Raw genomic sequence first — 16806 nt, 5'->3', positions numbered from 1 at the left:
GTTGATTATGCAAAAGCTTTCAACACGTTAAGCAGGCCACTAATAATCGCAAAGCTGGAAGCAATAATGGGGAAAGACAATCTCACGACTCTGATAAGTAACATACTGACGACAAATTACATACAAATTGATGACCAAGTCGCGACTTCGAAATTGATCATGCAGACCAATGGAGTACTCCAAGGAGACCCACTAAGCCCCTTGCTGTTTAACATTGCGACGTATGATGTGGTAAAGGTTACTCAGCAAGGAATAGAGGATTTGAAAATATACTTATATGCAGACAATATGGTCATTGGATCAAGTTCCCTACATGATGTGCAAAAAGCTGTAGACAATCTAGACAGGTGGGCAAAAGATAACAAGATAAAAATTAACACAGAGAAAACAGTGAAAATGACATTTCGGAAAGAGGCCGAGAGGCCGCAAGTGACAGGATATACCTAGGATTTACAGTCATCAAGACTGTCAATACATTTAAGTATCTAGGACTGACCATGCAAACAACAGCAATAACCTATAGGATTCACATAAAGTCTAGAGCAACGGCGGCCACCAAAGCTATATATGATATTAAAACAATTACCAAGCTTTCACTAGAAACTACTATGAAACTATTTGATGCGAAAATTGCGCCAATTGCCACATATGGTCTGGACATTATATGGAATAAATTGGGTCTGGCTGAGATGAAGACAATTGAAGCAGTCAAGTCGCGCTTCCTGAAAGCTACACTGGGAATATCAAAATACACAAAATCAAGGCTTGCATATGAGCTTGCAAAGGAAACCTTCTTCATCGAGGACCTCTGAATGAAGCAAGGGTTTCCATCCACAGATGCTTGGGAAAAATTAATGCAGGACAGAGTGAAGAAGAGGGAAGAAATCTGGCTCGATTTCTACTCAACGGAGGCGATGATGAATAGAACATGGACAAAGACCAATCAAGACATGCGACATTTCGCAAGTACACACTAGAGGGGTTCCCTTTTCAGTAAACAGGAGTGCGTTATTATACCGTGGCCGATCCGAAGAAGACATAATACCACTGCTTCCCTCCGAGAAGCCCAAAGGGAAGTCCTCCATACCTTTGTTGTACCTTTTATAGCTTCAGTTTATTTGGAAGTGGAGTGGCCTGCCACTTCATCTCCCAACGAGACATAACCAAATGTCTCAGCTGAGAGTATCACTTGTTGGAACCTTGTAAGGCAACGGGGGCAGTCTCCTTGGCAGCTTTATCTGCTAACTCGTGGCTTGGGAGCCACATAAACGTGATTCCGGTGCCAGCATCTGAACACCTGGCCAGCAGGTCCTGGATCTGTTGCACCAGAGGGTGCCGAGGGAAACAGGTTATCAAGAGACTGTAGAGAGCTCAAGGACTCAGTACACAGAACAAAGTGTCGGTGCTCATCCAACAGTGCGTACCACAGAGCTTCACAGATAGCACAGAGCTCTGCTGTGTACACACTACAGGTTTCCTGGAGAGCAAAAAGAAACCTATCATTGTCGACAACGAACGTACAGCCCACCTTCGTTTCTGTCCTCGAACCATCCATGTAAATGACGTCTGAACCTGGATACTGGCCAACAATGGACAGGAAGAGCCTCCGATAAATCGAAAGGTCCGTGTTTTCCTTTGGGCCAGTGTGCAAATCCAGGATTATTTCAGGTCGTCGTATTATCCATGGAGGTATCCCACTTGGTTGCCTGACAAGGCAGGGAACCGAAGGTACATCAAAAAATGTGTGACTATTATCCAAACGTATTCCAACCGGCCGCATTGCTCGAGGATAAGCAGCATACAGCTGATGGTTTTCATTGCGGAATATGCAAGAATAGCTTGGGTGAAACAGCATCGGTCGCAAATTTGCAGCATACGACAGAAGCATTTGCTGGTGCCTTAGGTGGAAAGGCGGCACACCAGATTCAGCGAGCAGGCTAGCAATGGGGCTTGTATGGAAAGCTCCCATTGCCAACCTAACCTCGCTGTGGTGGATGCTATTCAGTTTCGCAAGGATGCTTTGCCTTGCTGATCCATATGCTGCACTGCCGTAGTCTAATCTGGATAAAATATGTACCCTATAAAAACGTAGGAGCATCGTGTGGTGAGCCCCCCAGTTAGTGCTGCTAAGAAACTTCAAGATATTCAGCTTCCTGGTGCATTGCACTTTTAACTGCCGCACATGTGGCTCCCATGATCATTTGCTATCAAAAAGGAGCCCAAGAAATCGCTGTCAACTACAGGAAGAACGACATTTGTGCTGCCGGCAAAAGTAGACAGCAGAGGTCTTTGCGGTTGAAAACTGAAAACCATGTTTTAAAGTCCACTGTTCCACTCTCCTAATAGCTTGCTGTAATTGTTGCTCTGCGACTGCCATATTATGTGACCTATAATGCAGAGAAAAATCGTCCATATATAGCGACGGTATTACTGCTGAAACAGCAATACCGTTGGAATACACGTGATCGTATAGTCAAACATCTTGGCAGGTGTATTCACAGCATTGAACTTACGGCATGCTTCCTGGTATGAAAGACCATCCAGGGTCTTGATCTCCTGGATCTTCTTCTCACCGAGATATACCGGACAGTTCTGATCTTGGGGCAAATAAAGACCAGGGCAGTTAGTGACCTGTAAGGAGTTGAGCACTCCTTCGTGACGTGAGCTCCTCTGCCACATGTACCACATACAGACTGATTTGAGCAACGAGATACCATGTGCCCGAACCTCTGGCATTGATATCGGCGCATGGGAGGCAGGATGTACGGCCTCACATCGCTGCGATAGGTTGTTACCTTGACTTTTTCTGGTAACACTGATAATTTGAAGGAGACAATGAACGCACCCGTGGCAACGTCCTCGCCGTTGACTTTGCGCGTAATACGCCAGATGTGTGTCATGCCACGGTGCTTCATGTCTTCCATCAACTCATCGTCAGTGTTCAAGATGAGATCATGGTGGAAGATAACTCTATGAACCAGATTCAAGGTCTTGTGCTCTTCCACTTTGATGGGAATATCGCCAAAGTTATTGCACTTGAGCAACAGATCAGCTTGCAGGGCAATGCGCGTTTTTAGCAACAAACTACCACTGCGCATTTTCTTCAGGTCTTCCAGTTCACCGTAGACACCTTCTATGTGTCTGCTAAACAAAATAGACTTTACCAGCTTGAAGTCACTGCCATCAGTTCTGATGGCAACCAGAAACCTAGGGAAACTGGATCCCATTTCTTCACGCTGCGCTTGTTCCCAGGGGGTTGAACCCCTCAAGGAATCACAAGTTAAAGACTTCGGTGGGGGACCACCTTGGGCAGGCGAAAGACATTTTGAAGCTATGTCCGAAATCATCCTCCCCGAATGCCACCCACTCCGATCAGGGGTCTCCGTAGTTAAACCAAGCAGCCAAGGCAATACCCACCTGGTTGTAGCTGGCATTGCCTGGGGTCCGATGTTGGAAGATATCTAATATGGGATGACTGAGGCAATGAGCACCAGGAGTCTCTTCCTCCAGTCGCCCGCAATAGCATGTACCCCATAGCATGTACAGAGCACTAAATATATAGAAAAAATTTTAAAAAATTAATAAGTCCTTTTGGCATTTGGCTGTGCGGGGACCTGTGTTGTCAGGCAGATACTACTGCAAGGGTACATGACGCTCCCACCCACCAATCCCTGGGTGGTCACAAGAAGGCTTTAAGGTGCAATCCACACTTAAGAGGCCTATTTCCGAGCAGCATGCACATCAAGAATTTTGAATCGGTCTACAACTAACCCCCCAGAAAACAATAAAAAGTAAAGAGGGGATCATGGCCACATGACCCTTTTAGTCGCCTTCTATGATAGGCAGCGATTACCTGTAAATGTATTCAGCCCTTCCCATCCACAGGGGGTCCAACACATTATACCAAACCGCAATCCATGTCTGCGCCTAGGTCGCCCCTTTTAGTCGCCTCTTACAACAGGCAGGGGATACCATGGGTGTATTCTTTGTCTGCGTCCCCCACCCACAAGGGGGTCATAATGCCGTAGCATAGTGAACGAATTACTCACACTCGGAACTCGCACTAATTGTTACCAACAATCCACCCCAGCCTGTAAAGTAAAATAAAATACAGGTATATACTGTAATCACAATAGTGCAGGTCTATACTTACATTTATTTACATATATATAAGCCATATATAAGATATATTTTACATTTATTTATTTATATTTCAAATATTTACAATAGGACTAACGCAGGATGACCCTTGTTAATGAACATCACAGAAAATGCTTGAAATTGCCTCACCTGAAGAAATGAAAAACTGAGGATCCAAAAGTCCTGACTCTGCTTTACTCAGAAACCACCAGCAGAACTTAACACGAGAAGGCTCATCTGGATGCTTTAATAACGCATGTACAACAGTAAATTTGTAAGGATAGAGATGCAGGTCCTTTTTGATAATGTTTTGACATGATGATCTCTTAATTCCCACTTGCACAGATAAACGGCATTAAGATTTCGTTCCAGGCTTTCCTTCACACAAGCAATGTTTTCTGGTGTTTGAACTCTTTTTTTATACTTATGGTTTTTATTCGTTACAGAGCCCATTTCATGCCATTTTGATTTGCATTGCAGACGTTTCTGGAGGTTCTTCTAAAACACTTCCAGTCTTAAACTCTTGTGCAAACAGTTCTACACAGGTTTTCCACGAATCATGCTTCGCATATCACAAGACAATGAAAACATGCTGTTTTATCATGAGCATCATTTTGTGTTGCACTCAACAGGTCACTAAACACGTCTGCTCCTCTCACTCACTGACACGTAATGACACGGCGATGTACTTGGGAGATGAACAAGCGCACACATGCAAGAACAACTGACTGGTGCACTAAAATCATGGTTTCATGCATTTCCTGTAATGGGCAGTTCTCATGTTAATTAATAATAGTCAATTCCCAGTTTTGTAAATATTTTCCAGGCCAGTTTTATTTTGCATACCCTGTAGTTCAGCAGATGATGATGAAATTGGAAGAATATATGAGGAGATAGAAGATTTAATGCAAGAAATAAAAGGGAGATTAGAACGTAATTGCGATGGGAGACTGGAGTGCAGTGGTAAGTCAAGGAAGAGAAGGTAATGCTGTATGAGATTTCGGACAGGAACAAAGGAATGAAAGAGGAAGTCCACTAGTTGAATTCTGCACTGATCATAATTTAGCCCTGGCTAATACTAGGTTCAAACACCACAAGCGACAGCTGTATACATTGACAAGACCTGGAGACATAGGAAGGTATAAAATAGACTTCATTAAAATGAGGCAGAGATTCAGGAACCAGGTGCTGGATTGGAAGACATTCTTTCTGATTATATTAGACATGTTTGCAAAATTAATAACTGGTTCAATAGAAGGCAGTTCGAGTTTAGGAAAAGTAATTGCACTGAAGCTCAATTTATAGGATTCCAGCAAGATATAGCAGATATCTTGGATTCAGGAAGTCAAATGGACTGTATCGTGATTGACCTGTCTAAGGCATTTGATAGGGTGGATCATGGAGACTACAGGCAAAAATAAGTGCAACTGCACTAGGCAAAAGAGTGACTGAATGAGTTGCTATATTTCTAGATAATAGATCTCGGAGATTTAGAGTAGGCGAAGCTTTATCTGACCCTGTAATAATTAAGAGGGGAATTCCTCCAGGCAGTATTATTGAAACTTTATGTTATCTTATATATATGAATATGAGTAAAAAGTGGAATCTGATATAAAGCTTTTTGCGGATGATGTTACAGTATTCTGTATAGAGTAATAAATATGTTACATGATTGTGAGCAACTGCAAAATAACCTTGATAATGATGGAGATGGACAGCAGGTAATGGTATGGTGATAAACTGGGTTAAAATTCAGGTTGTGAGTTTCACAAATAGGAAAAGTCCACTCGGTTTTAATTACTGCATTGATGGAGTGAAAATTCCTTATGGGGATCACTGTAAGTACCAAGGAAAGATCTTCATTGGGGTAATCACATAAATGAGATTGTAAAAGAGGGTACAGAACTCTGCACATGGTTATGAGGATGTTTAGAGGTTGTAGTAAGGATGTAAAGGAGAGGGCATGTAAGTCTTTGGTAAGACCCCAACTAGAGTATGGTTCCAGTATAAGGGACCCTCACCAGAATTACTTGATTCGAGAACTGGAAATAAACCAAAGAAAGGCAGCCCAATTTGTTCTGGCTGATCTGACAAAATAGTAGAGTTATTAAAATGTTGCAAAGTTTGGGCTGGGAAGACTTGGGAGAAAGGAGATGAGTTGCTAAACGAAGTGGTATGTTGATATAGATGTTGAAATATTTGTGGTATGTTCTGAGCTGTCAGTGGAGAATGGCGTGGAATGATATTAGTAGACGAATAAGTTTAAGTGATGTCTTTAAAAGCAGGAAAGTTCACGATATGAAGATAAAGTTGGAATTCAAGAGGACAAAGTGGGGCAAATATTAGTTTATAGGAAGGGGAGTTAGGGATTGGAATAACTTAGCAGGGAAGATGTTCAATAAATTTCTAATTTCTTTGAAGACATTTAAGAAAAGTCTAGGAAAACAACATATAGGGAATCTGCCACTTGGGCGACTGCCCTAAATGCAGATCAGTATTGATTGATTGATTGATTGATCATCACTATCTTTGTCATTTTCATCATCCCCTAGACAACTAATCTCAACACAGTTCTAATTAAATAAACTCTGTCCCTTGAGAGACTATCTGCAAATAAGGGGTAACAAGTTCTTTGATCCCAGCACAACCTTATCCATGGAAAACGAAATGAGGATGCTACTACTGCAGAACCCCAGTAGTAGTAGATTTCCTCTCCAGCACAGCCCGGTGATATTCCTGTTACTGCCACATGCCTGATATTCATGTATTCAGACATTCAGACTAATGGCTGAAAATATTTGGAGAAATACCAACAATTTCTTTTTGGAAGTTGTTTATTTGGGTAATCAGGTGGATTTCCAATAGGGGTTGGCTCGAAACTACTACTTACCTTTAATACAATTGTTTAATATGTTCCTGAGATCTTTCTGCCTTGACTTCTTTCCCTACAAGTGGTTTTCCATCTGAGTTCTTAATATTCATACACCTAGTTTTCCTTTCTCCAAAGGTTTCCTTGATTTCCCTGTATGCAGCATCTACCTTTCCTACAACCATACAGCCTTTAACATTCTTGCACTTTTCTTTCAGCCATTCCTTAGCTGACCTGCTCCTTCTTTCTACTTCATTTTCTAATCTCCTATATTCTTTTCTTCCCTCCATTTTTTGCATTATATTTTCTCCGTTCAATAATATCTCTTGAGTTATCCAGTGATTCTTCCTTGGTCTTACCTTTCTTCCTAATTTTCTTCAGCAGCCCTACTGATCTTTCTTCATGACTGTCCACTCATCTATTGTGTTTCCTTCAGCCTTTTCATTTAGTTCAGGGGCAACATGTTTTTTGAAACTATACCTCACTTTATTTTCTTTCAACTTATATAGATCCATCTTCTTGCATTCCTTCCTTTCTTTAATTTCTGCAACTTCAAATGGCATTTCATGACTACCAATTTGTGGTCAGAGTTCACATCTGCTCATGGGAATGTCTTCTAATCCAGCACCTGGTTTCTAAATCTCTGCCTTATTATAATGAAGTCTTTTTGATACCTTCCTATGTCTCCAGGTCTTGTCAACGTATACAGCTGTCGTTTGTGGTGTTTGAACCTAGTATTAGCTAGGGCTAAATTTTGATCAGTGCAGAATTCAACTGGTCGACTTCCTCTTTCAGTCCTTTGTCCCAGTCCGAAATTACCTTCTCTTCCTTGGCTTACCACTGCATTCCAGTCTCCCATCACAATTAGGTTCTCATGTCCCTTTTATCTATTGCATTAAATCTTATAACTCTTCATATATTCTTCTGATTTCATCATCATCTGCTGAACTACAGGGCGTGCAAAATAAAACTGGCCTGGAAAATATTTACAAAACTGGGAATTGACTATTATTAATTAACATGAGAACTGCCCATTACAGGAAATGCATGAAACTGTGATTTCAATGCACCAATCAGTTGTTGTTGCATGTGTGCTTGCGCATCTCCCAAGTATGTCATCGTGTTGTTATGTGTGAGTGAGTGAGAGGAGCAGACGTGTTTAGTGACCAGTCGAGTGCAACACAAAATGATGCTCATGATAAAACAGCGCATTTTCATTGCTGACTATTATGCAAAGCATGATTTGTGGAAAACCAGTGTAAAACTGTTTATGCAAGAGTTTAAGATTGGAAGTGGTTTTGAAAAACCTCCAGCAAAGTCTGCAATGCAATACTTAGTGGCAAAATGGCATGAATCGGGCTCTGTAGCGACTAAAAACTGTAACTACATGAAAAGAATTCAAACACCAGAAAACATTGCTCGAGTGAAGGAAAGTCTGGAACGAAGTATGCATTGTCATGGAAAACTGTATAACTGTGCTGAAGGCTGGAAAATTGGCAATATGTTAGAAGACAAGGAAACTACTTCTGGAAGGTTAGTGATGGTGTCAATGTCATACAACGTCATGTGAGTGAGCAGGTTATCCTCGTCACCAAATGCATCACATTCACAGATATGGAAGTGGTCATGAGGTTTGCCAGGAATTCCCTGCAGCGGATTGTGCAGGAGCACCAATGTCTGGGAAATGTGTCCCCTAAGTAGGTTTTCAGATGTCTGAGGTGCAAAGACAAGTGCGTATTGATCTGAGCAATGATCTTATGCAACATTTCAGGTTGAAACATTTATCCAATATCATGAACCCGAGACCAAAATGGCAATCAAAGCAATGGAATCATAAGGACAGCCAACTCCAAAGAAATTCTGGGGATACAGAGGGCATTGTCCTCACTGACTGGCTGGAACCGGAGACCACTACCAACAGTACCCCATAAGCAGCAAACCTAAGGAAATTATATTGTACAATTCAAAAGCAGCCAGAAAACAGATGGAAAGTGTCTCTCAACAATGCATGAGAGATAAGCTGGCATATCAGGAACTACTACATCCATCTTAATTCCCTGACTTGGCTGCCTCTGATTATCATTTGTTCAGGTCAGGGTCCCCTGAGGACACATTTTGCAGACTTTGAAGACCTATTCGTAGCTGTCCAGTATTTTACTAGTGAGCTCGATAGCTGCAGTCGCTTAAGTGTGGCCATTATCCAGTATTCTGGAGATAGTGGGTTCGAGCCCCACTGTCGGCAGCCCTGAAGATGGTTTTCTGTGGTTTCCTATTTTCACACCAAGCAAATGCTGGGGCTGTACCGTAAATAAGGCCACGGCCGCTTCCTTCTCACTTCTAGCCCTTTCCTGTCCCATCGTCGCCATAAAAACTAACTGTGTCGGTGTGACGTAAAGCAACTTGCAAAATAAAAAAATATTTTACTATATTAGGGCTCATGTGTACTCTGAGAGCATTGTTCTAGGAGAGTATGGAGAGGCTGCCACATCAGTGGCATACAGCTGAAGGAAGACTATACTGAGGTGGACCTACCTACTGAGTTGTAAGGGATGTATTTGTGAGGGAAAAAAATGAAGTGAATTTCAATATGATATGTTCCTTGTAAGTGGTGTCTGAACTACAAGAAGGAGCGACCTACATCCTTACTGGAAGTAGCTTAAAAATGCTTGGCGATAGGCTGTGTAACCAAAGAGCCGTACAAAACAAACTGTTACATCCCTATGGAGGCATTTTTAATTGAAAATAAATTAATTTAGTACTAGAAGAACATAATTCATAAAGTTCAATGTACAGTAAGTAAGAATCCTATGCGATACATTATTCCATATACTGTATTTTACTATACTACTAGGGCCCATGAGTGTTGGATTGTGACATTTGAGTGGCAAAAACAGTAACTACAAAGTGTGCTGTGTTGCCACAGTTACAACCGTGCATGCTATATCATACTTTAATACAGGCTGAGTGTTTAACAAAACATGTCGCCGGTGGTGAGAAGTTCGTAACGTGGATGGAATCATTTAATTCTTGTTATTATGCTAAAAATTTGTGTGAAATCGTCAAGAAAAGAAACTAAGGAACTCTCAGATATTTTCGAAGAATTCATTAAATATTTGTGTTTTTTTTTTTTGTTTGTTTGATGTAAATCTTTGGTAAAATCACCATCGCAAGAATTAAGACATTTGTGAAGAAGTTGATGAAATGTTTGTTTTATTTTAAAACGTTAATAAGAATTTTCAGGACTCATAGGAGAGACAACTGATTGTTGATTACATTTATTTAATCATTATGAGTGTTGGAAGAAACTGTATTTTTGGTATTGGAGATGTCCAGTAGTGTGTTTCTTGTAACCCATCTTTTGTATCACCCTGTATTTGCCACGTGGAGACTTCGATCACGAAATCGCCGAGTTTTGCAATCGAAACCTCTAGAATATGTTTACCATATATGGTGTTGTTTTCTTATTGGCTAAAATAACGTTAATTATTATTGGTGAAAATTTCGAGTCAAATCGTAGGTAGCTTCCCTGATTGGCTGTTTGAATGTTTCTCAATTTCCGGCCTTTGGCTACTCGGTAGTAGCAGGGCTCTGGTCAGCATCTTTGATTTTCATACTGCTTACTCGGAGTAAGCATGTTTTCTTTTCTCGAATGTTACATTAATATGTAAATTTATCGGTTTTGGAGTTTACCTTAGACCCTGGTTTTCGCCGTTTTGTTTTGTAATGCCTTAGCTCATCAGCTAGGCATATCCTTTGTTTTGGAGGCAATTCCCTTTTATTAACCTTTTGTGTAATGAAAAACTTAATTTTTCTATTCGGTTTATCTCCTGTAGTGCTGTGTCAATTTAGGGTAAGCATGTGGAGCGCTGCGTCTATCGCTGATGTGTATTAGGAAAGGACAGCAACTCTAAAGGCCTCTGCGTTAAATTTCAAATTCCGTTGTTATTTTCTTTGTAAATTATTGGTAATAATTTGTAAACTCTTTTTCTATTTGACTTGTAAGATGGTTGTAATTATGTTTATATTCCCTGTTAAATTTCCCTTGTGAATTTCATTATCAAGCTATGCTCACCTTCCTTAAAAGTAGTTCAAATATTATATCGCAATTTTGATTTTCTGAAAAACCATGGACAGAAGTCTTGTGTTTCGTTTCATCTTGTTTCTCGGTTAATGTTATCCTTTTATTTCTGTGATATTAACTTGTTAAATTTTCTTAATTATTAGTAAACTTGTCTGAAGGGTAAACGCTCTCACATCTTCTTCCCTACAAAGTCACGTAAGATCACGTCCTCTGTATGGTTTCCGGCCTGCCTCCTATATACTTTCTCTAGTTGTCATGTTGGTAATCCTGGGTATCTTTGTTTCTAGCCATGTGTATATTGTTGAAATTTTAAATGTTTTTTATGGTGTATCATCGGCTGATGTATGTTCCTTCAGGTTTGTTATTTTGGATTAATACATTATTACTTTGTATGATATGTGCAAATTTTATATGATAACAGCTCTAAGGGGGGAAGGGGGGGTGAAAAAACATGTAGGAATAATGGAATTCAATAAAATTTAAACCGTTCCCAATTTCGTGCTAATAATTTCAGCATTTAAGTTGTAAGACGTCATTGACAATAAATATTAGATCTCAATAATTAGTAACAAAATAATCAACTGCTTATAACTTCAAGAAATGCGCAATATATAAAAAATTGCAGTCATGACAAAACTTACATCAGTCAGTCAGTCAGTCATACGCAAGTTACGTTGATGGTTACTTGTATTATTTAACACCAATTGTTAACAATACACTTCCAGAATAAACCATCATAGGAAGATGGTACTTCATCGGAAAAAAGAAAAGCACAATTAGAATTTTTTTCTTTAAAAACCTGATGTGGATAACAATCTTCTGGGGAAGTGAATTTCTCCTTTTTGACCTTCCAAACAGTATTTGTGCTTACTCCGATGACTCTGGCAGGATGTTCCTGAACGTTATTCACTGGGAAATTGTACAAATAGACACTGAATAAATAACAAAAATAAACTTTAAAAAAAAAAATCTGTACAACAAATAAGTAAGTTAAAGCAGTAACAGGTAACACAGTACGACTCAGTATGATAGCACAAAACCGATTCAAAGCAAGCTCAACTATGTAGTGATAGTACTGATAAAACATGGCATCACGTTAGTCAACTTTTCTTGCTGTTAGTGCCAAACATCAGATGTGACTCCTGTGGACCCTACTGTATATTATATTAATAGTAAAGAGAGATATAGTTTGTGCAAAGAATAATGAACATTTCATGAACTTGTAATAATGTTAAGAAAGCACAGGAATTTACTTACCTGGGACAGCTACAAAGAATTTTACAGCATCTCTATGTCCATGGAATGACAACTGGGCCTGTGCCATAGAACAATATGGAATGAAGCTAGCAGGAGTAATTTTGCTGTTATTGTCCGCATAAACCCGCACTACACCTCCAGGACCTCGGTGACAGGTAGGGTTACTGCTCCGACCTCCAGCACCTGTATGAATATAAATGGTTTAGTTTTAAGCAATTTTTATTTTTCTGATCATCCTTACAATTGGTAGTGGTGATAATTGTTGTTTTAAAGGGCAAAACAATGTGGTTATCAGCCCTCCCTTTACAGCTTACTAAAGTTACTTAATGTAGCAATTGTGTCAGGTCAGAAACATCCTGCTACTGTATTATGATGGTAGACTGAACTACCTGGGACTGTCTGGCTGATGGTTGGTTAGCCAATACTAACACTGACAAACTAAGGAAGAACCAATGGCTACAGGGGGAAGAGTTCTCCTTTAGGAGGTTTTTGACACCATTGTGGAGCAAATGCCACATAAATTCATCAGAAATCTGCTGCATTGCAGACGCACCAGGAGCCTCCTAAAGGCTGAGGGAGTTAACCTGAGCGGAAAACAAAACCTTGATCACATTAGGCCTAGCAAAGTCAGTAAGAGAATTTTGTAAATTTGCTTTCAATTCAAATAAGAGCCTCAGAATGCAGGATACTCAGCTAAGACACCAGCATGAGCATATCTATGCTAGGTATGACAGTTTATGGCCTGATGATAGGCAGGGCCATGTGACCATGCACCAACCTACGAGAAGACAGATAACACGAATTGGGACCATCAGTATACTCAGCCTTATAAGATAGAAGAACTACCGGACCTCATGGAAAGAAGAAAAATAGCAATCCTGCAACTGAGAGAGATCAAGTGCAACAACTCTCGACTTATGGTATCGAAACACGCAACTCCATGAAGAGACACTCGTCAAGACTGTAGGCATCAGAGATTATATTCCTGAGGTCCACTATCCGGAAGACAGGTTGGACAAATTACAAGTTAAAAATGACTAGATGATGCAGGAAGCTGCGATTAAGACATCTCTACTAGACAGAGTCTGTACATCCAGACTACAGTGGTTCGGACAAATGATTAGGATGAAGTCTATAAGAACAGCCCAAGTGCACTTTGGAAAGAGAGGTAGAAAGAAATGCCAGATTGGTAGATATAGAATCTGCTGGAAGGACAATGGATGATATAATGAAGAACAGGATATTTACAAATACAGAGGAGAGTGGAAGAAGCTTATCAACAGTACCTGGAAACTGGAACTGTACACATGATGATGACGATGATGATTATATAGCAAATTCTGTGCAGTAACTCCTTAAATAGTTAACAACAAAGGAAAGCAAACAACAGTAGGTGATAATTTGCAGTAATCTAAGTCTTTTTGACCATGAAAAAATTGTGCTTCCACCCTTGCACATCAAATTTGGAATGATGAAACAGTATGTTACAGCATTAGACAATGCTTCAAATATTTATGCATAAAATTTGCTGTACTATCAGATGGAAAAGTCAAAGATATTTAATGGACCATGGATTCGTAAACTGATGAACAAACCTTTAACAGAAACGATGATGAAAACTGAGAAAGATGCATGGAACGCATTCAAAGAAGTAATGACAAAATTCCTCGGCAACGTCAAGGACCTTCTACCAAAAGAAATTGCAAGAAACATAGTGGACAAGTTTAACCAACTCGGTTGTAATATAAGCCTAAAGCTTCATTTATTAGCGTCACATCTGGTCTACTTCCTTTCAAATTTAGGAGCTGTAAGTGAAGAGTAAAGTCAAAGGTTCCACCAATGTCTCAAAGATACAGAACGGAGTTACTGGGGACATTGGGATGTAAGTATGATGGCTGATTACAGTTGGCTGATAGCACATGACAGTCCTTTCCGAGAGCACTTCAAAAACAAGGAAATTCTACAGGAAATGGAAAAATATGACTGAGTAAATGTGAATAAGCTATCAATTTTTTGTATCCTTTACTTTGCTTGCTAACTTGTTTAGTTTACATGTTTTCTCTCTCTACATTGCACACATAATTCAATCAATACCAAGTATCGAAAATTTTACGTAATGACAAAATAACATTTTGTACAATTGCCATTTAATCACACATGATATGGCAAAATAAAATTCTTTTCTGAATTTAGGGTTATGAGATTAATAAAACCCACCTATTTTGGTTTGTACCACATTAAAAAAAAAAAGATTTGCATGCTAGTGTTCTTAATAGTCTTTACCGCATTGTAAACATTTTCTTGCATAGCCAAAAGAAAAAAAGTAACTTTGCTGAATTACTCTTTATATATCAATGAATGTGTTTAACAAGGTCACCTGACAACATTTTGACTTACAGCATAGTTACCAATAAAGAATTCATACTTTGTTAGACAATGGAAAAGTTTGTCTAGTATCTTACAATTACTTGACAATTTGCAATATCAAATTTAAGAACTCTGATCAGGATCATACAATATTCATGCACGTGCAAAAATATTCCAATCTCAAACCAGCAGTACATCATTCAAGTTGACATGACAAACTTTCACAAGCCCGTTTATGCACAACAGAGTTATAAACACAGACATTTCTCTACTGAATGTGTTCAGTAGGAGTAGTGTATGTCATCAAGTAACAATTCCATGTAAAATAGGCTACATACAGTAGGGGAAATCAGGGCATTGGCGAACACTCAGGAAGCAGCGAACAGGGTATTTTGTGGAAACAGTTGGCATAACTGTGTCTTAATTGGTGTTTCTACCTTGTGCAAGAGTTCCTCTAATTTCCACATCAACCCATACTCCAGCTGGTGGCAAGATGCCACTGTGAGAAGGTGAACCGTGTTTCCTATGAGATTGTAACATTGTGCAGCTATTAAGTGCAAAGGTAAGTACATGTATTGTTACTTTATCTATAGTACCTGTAAAATGTACATTTGTTTATACAATATCTCAATCCTGTAGACCTATTTTTAATCAGTTATTTCAGAAGTTAATAACAAAAAATTATGATGGAGTATAAAGGGGTTGTCACGAACAACTTGTTCGGCTTTGCCCCATATATTTTTCAATTGATAAAAATGATTTGATTAATTATCCATTTAAGATGATATGCCTTGTTTTGTATATAACATACACATTTATTTATTAACTCGTCTTAAAAGCTTTTCAGATGAGGAATCCAAAGCAGCAAGACAGCTAAAGTGAGCTTGACAGACGAGGCTCTCAAAAGTTAGAGCAGAAGGCAAACCTGTACAGGAAGTACCTAGATTATTTAATATTCCTGTTACTAATCTGGTAATACAGAGGAATTAAACATGAGTTTTCTAGAGATCAAGAACAAGATATGACCCATTATGTACTTCTGTTGGCCAAAGCGTTCTATGGGATTAGTCCATGCGAATACAGATGTCTTGCATTCAAGTTTGCAGAAAAAAAAGGAAAAAGAAAAGAAATCCCAAATAATTGCAATAAAGCAAATCATGAAGCTGGTAACGATTGGTTAGATGAATTCTTAAAAAAAATCCAAGTGTAAGAAAACCTGAGGTATTGAAGTCAATAGATTTTTTCAAATTCATGTTTAAAAGGAGTCTATAAGAATTTAACCTTAAACATACTGTAATGATGTACCTTGGCCCTAATCACTACTTGCCACTTACCAAATAAATGTGCAAGAAAAAAGTATGACAAGTTACATTTTGCTACCAAAGACAAGAGCACGGAATGAGGTATACAAAGATCGATGTTCATCCTTCCCTACAACATGTCACCAGGAGAACAGTGAAACCTGCCTAAACGGCCACCTTCGCTCAGGGGTCACCTCAATAAACAACTATTTTTTCTCTGGAATTGTTTAACTTTGCCATAAAGCCTGTGTTAATATCCCATACATTAACCAGTCAGCAGCCGGACTCATTTCATAAACTGATCTGAATGAAATGGCCTTTCTTAACTGCTCCAATTACTCTGTTCATCCCAGAGACAGACAGACAGTAATAAAGTTGACCTTTTTCACATCTCACCATGCAAATAGTCCTGTGGTTTCTCTTTTCCAGGGTAAAATATATACCGCCCTTCTTCCTCATCCTCTTTTCTTTGTAGCCTACCAGTAAACAAAGTTGTCAATTACCTACGACAATGAATGGGGCGGCATGATCAAACAATACCAATATCGTTGGTCAGTTATTGGAAATTATAAATTTTCCAGCTAACTCATTCCTGGTTTCCAGCGTTTTGCCCCAGTATGCTAAGTTGGGCTCATCAGTTGGTAAATAGCACACTCACCAAGACGCATGGCTAGTGCATACCGTGGAGGCCACTGTGTAGGCTACTTGGAGCCACCGCCAGTGCTAATGCACCATGAGAGACTTTGTCTCATTTTCAAAAATTGATGCCTGCCTGGCCATCAGATGATAAT

The 16806-nt window shown here is 39.5% G+C and overlaps 1 protein-coding gene across 29 annotated transcripts in view; it reads right to left on the bottom strand.

The window, feature by feature from the left end:
- Positions 1–16806, bottom strand: part of syd (JNK-interacting protein syd) — a 648626-nt gene that overhangs the window by 68094 nt on the left and 563726 nt on the right. For all 29 annotated transcript variants that reach the window (XM_067136859.2, XM_067136850.2, XM_067136852.2 and 26 more), the window contains one exon: positions 12348–12530. In XM_067136859.2, the coding sequence (XP_066992960.2) occupies positions 12348–12530 (183 nt within the window). The remainder of the gene's footprint in view (positions 1–12347; positions 12531–16806) is intronic.

The sequence above is a fragment of the Anabrus simplex genome, chromosome 1, assembly GCF_040414725.1.
Source record: "Anabrus simplex isolate iqAnaSimp1 chromosome 1, ASM4041472v1, whole genome shotgun sequence".
Taxonomy (NCBI): Eukaryota; Metazoa; Arthropoda; class Insecta; order Orthoptera; family Tettigoniidae; genus Anabrus; species Anabrus simplex.
The sequence above is the reverse complement of the archived record's forward strand: the minus strand, read 5'-3'. Positions and strand labels throughout refer to the sequence as shown.